This window comes from Marmota monax, unplaced genomic scaffold (genome assembly GCF_021218885.2).
Source record: "Marmota monax isolate L192 unplaced genomic scaffold, Marmota_monax_Labrador192_F-V1.1 WCK01_AAM20220418_F8-fsc00076, whole genome shotgun sequence".
Lineage (NCBI taxonomy): Eukaryota > Metazoa > Chordata > Mammalia > Rodentia > Sciuridae > Marmota > Marmota monax.
Window position 1 is genome coordinate 6,016,323 of NW_026692843.1, and position 2,220 is coordinate 6,018,542.

Consider the following 2,220-nt stretch of genomic DNA (forward strand, 5'->3'; position numbering starts at 1 on the left):
CATGTACCAGAATGTTTAAATTACTAAAAATATGTGTTATATTAACTGTTTTTAATAAGCTATAAATGATAATATTTAGGTTTTCTAAGAGGAAAAATTATTTTATGATTTTTGAAGTTTTCCAGAAAAACTGGTCTATATTAAGCTAGTCTTAATAATAAGGTGAAGACTTAAGTTTATAGACCTCAAAATCACAGCTTTACTGTATTAAAACAGACAATACTAAACCCAGCTTCAGTGATTCTTCTCCCAAACATACGCAAAGATGCTCTGTCGGTTTCTCATGCTCTTTGTTTGCTTAAATTTGAATGATCTCCTCATAAGTCTGACTTCATAAAACCCATCATTAAGATACCATATTTATAGGAATATACTTTAATTAATAGAAGATAATTCATGTACTATATCTAAGTGTATTATAAGATTTTTTTACTACATTGCTCAACATTTTTCATACTTTATAACATTTGATGGAGGAAGATAGGTATTGTTCAAAAAAATCTATCTTTAAGATCTGGATAAAACTCATAATGAGTGTTTTAAAACATACTTAAGCAAAAAGAAGTATATTCATGAGGAACTATGAAGAATGAGATTTTGATTGCAAAAGAAGTTTGAAAGTACACTACTTTGGATTGCCCCAAATGAACCAGGAACAGGATCTAAGTCGTGAAGTTCACTTGTTGACCATGGGTCAGAGTTCAAGCAGTTACTATTTTAAAGTTGTACCTAGTGATCTTCCAAATTGTTTTTAAATAAAGTTCTTAAAGTGTAGCAATAAATAAAACACAAGATACACTTAAATAATACCGTGGTTTATCAAAAAAAGACATAAGAAATTTCAATTCTCATTCTTTGAATTATAAAAATCAACTTTTGGCTAAGTTATAAATCTGTTTATGATGTAATTATTTGTATAACTCTAGTAATGCTATCAGTGGCTATAGATCAGAATAAGTTTTTTAAAAAACACAAAAAAAATTATATAGCCCCATTATTTACCTGTAGAACATGTTTGTTTATGCCTGTATTTTAGCATTTATTGAATTATCATTGTTCTAATTTGAAAAGTCACATCCATAGGATAAGTAAAACCACCTACAAGTTGGCCTAATTGTTTATTTCTCAGTTTGTGAAAATGTCCTTAATTTGTTGATGTAGTAAACAAATTTCAACTTTGATTGCTATGCAAAAGAACAGAAGAAAATCTGCTTTGCAATTAAATTTGTAGTTCAATTGCATACAGGCAACATGCTATATGTGAAAAAAATTACTAACTGAATTACAAATATTAAATACTGAAAAAATTAACAGTTTATTATAATTAATTTTATTTAACAATCTAGGAAGTTCAAAGCCATCAACAGTTCCAGTGCAATTTCAGGTGCAATTGGGAACTCGGGAATCCCAGTGGAGCTGTTAGTGTAGCGAACCTTGTAGGTAAAACACATGCATATTTTTGATAGCACATGTGAAGGGATCTCTCTAAAATGGACCTCATTAGTTTCATTTTCAGCAAACTTACCTGGGCTACTCACCATGGTTTTTATTGTTCCTGAGGTTAGTGCATGTTCTCTTTTTACAATACATTCATGACCATCAGAAGACATCGACTTGACATACACGGCATCAGGGCCTTCACGGCCACCATGGGTTTTCTCTTCTCCATCCATTATGTTCTTATAAACCCTAGAGTGGCTCCACATGGACGTTAGCAGTTTCTCGTCAGCCCCGCAGCCATCGCAGCCAAGTCCGGCATTTCCTAATTCTGACTTCCCTTTGGCTTGGGTGTGTCTGCATGAAATTACACATAAACATGTGAAGTTTCAGCTGAGACTGTCCACTCCAAAAGCCCAGTTACCCTCAATTCTGAGCAAAGACTTGGACTTTTATTGCCCATTGCTCACGAATGTTATCCTTGTACTCAAAATCCTGAAGTCAGTTGCAAAAACCCCAGCAAATTCTGAAGGACATAGAAGAGGCTTATAATCAACTCAAAATTTTTCTGTTCCATCAAGATCATCTGTGGAACAGGAAACTAAATCTGGCATGGCCAAGAGTGGCTGGCCCATCCCTGGGGAGGTCATAATGGGAGGCTGGCAGTCAACTTCCTACTATCTGACAGGCGAGATTCCTTAGGTGGCCACCTCTCCAGAGCTCCCAGCCAGGAGTCCAAAACTCAGATCCATTCTTCACTCTGCTCAGTGCTGTGGAGGAGAG

At 34.6% G+C, this 2,220-nt stretch overlaps 1 protein-coding gene across 1 annotated transcript; it reads right to left on the reverse strand.

Annotated features, from left to right (window-relative positions):
- Nucleotides 1-1,334: 1,334 nt before the first annotated feature.
- Nucleotides 1,335-1,899, reverse strand: LOC124095656 (elongin-C-like). Its single transcript, XM_046448875.2, has one exon. It carries the CDS (start codon nucleotides 1,704-1,706, stop codon nucleotides 1,335-1,337), a length of 372 nt encoding a protein of 123 aa, XP_046304831.1. The 5' UTR covers nucleotides 1,707-1,899.
- Between the last annotated feature and the right edge of the window lie 321 nt (nucleotides 1,900-2,220).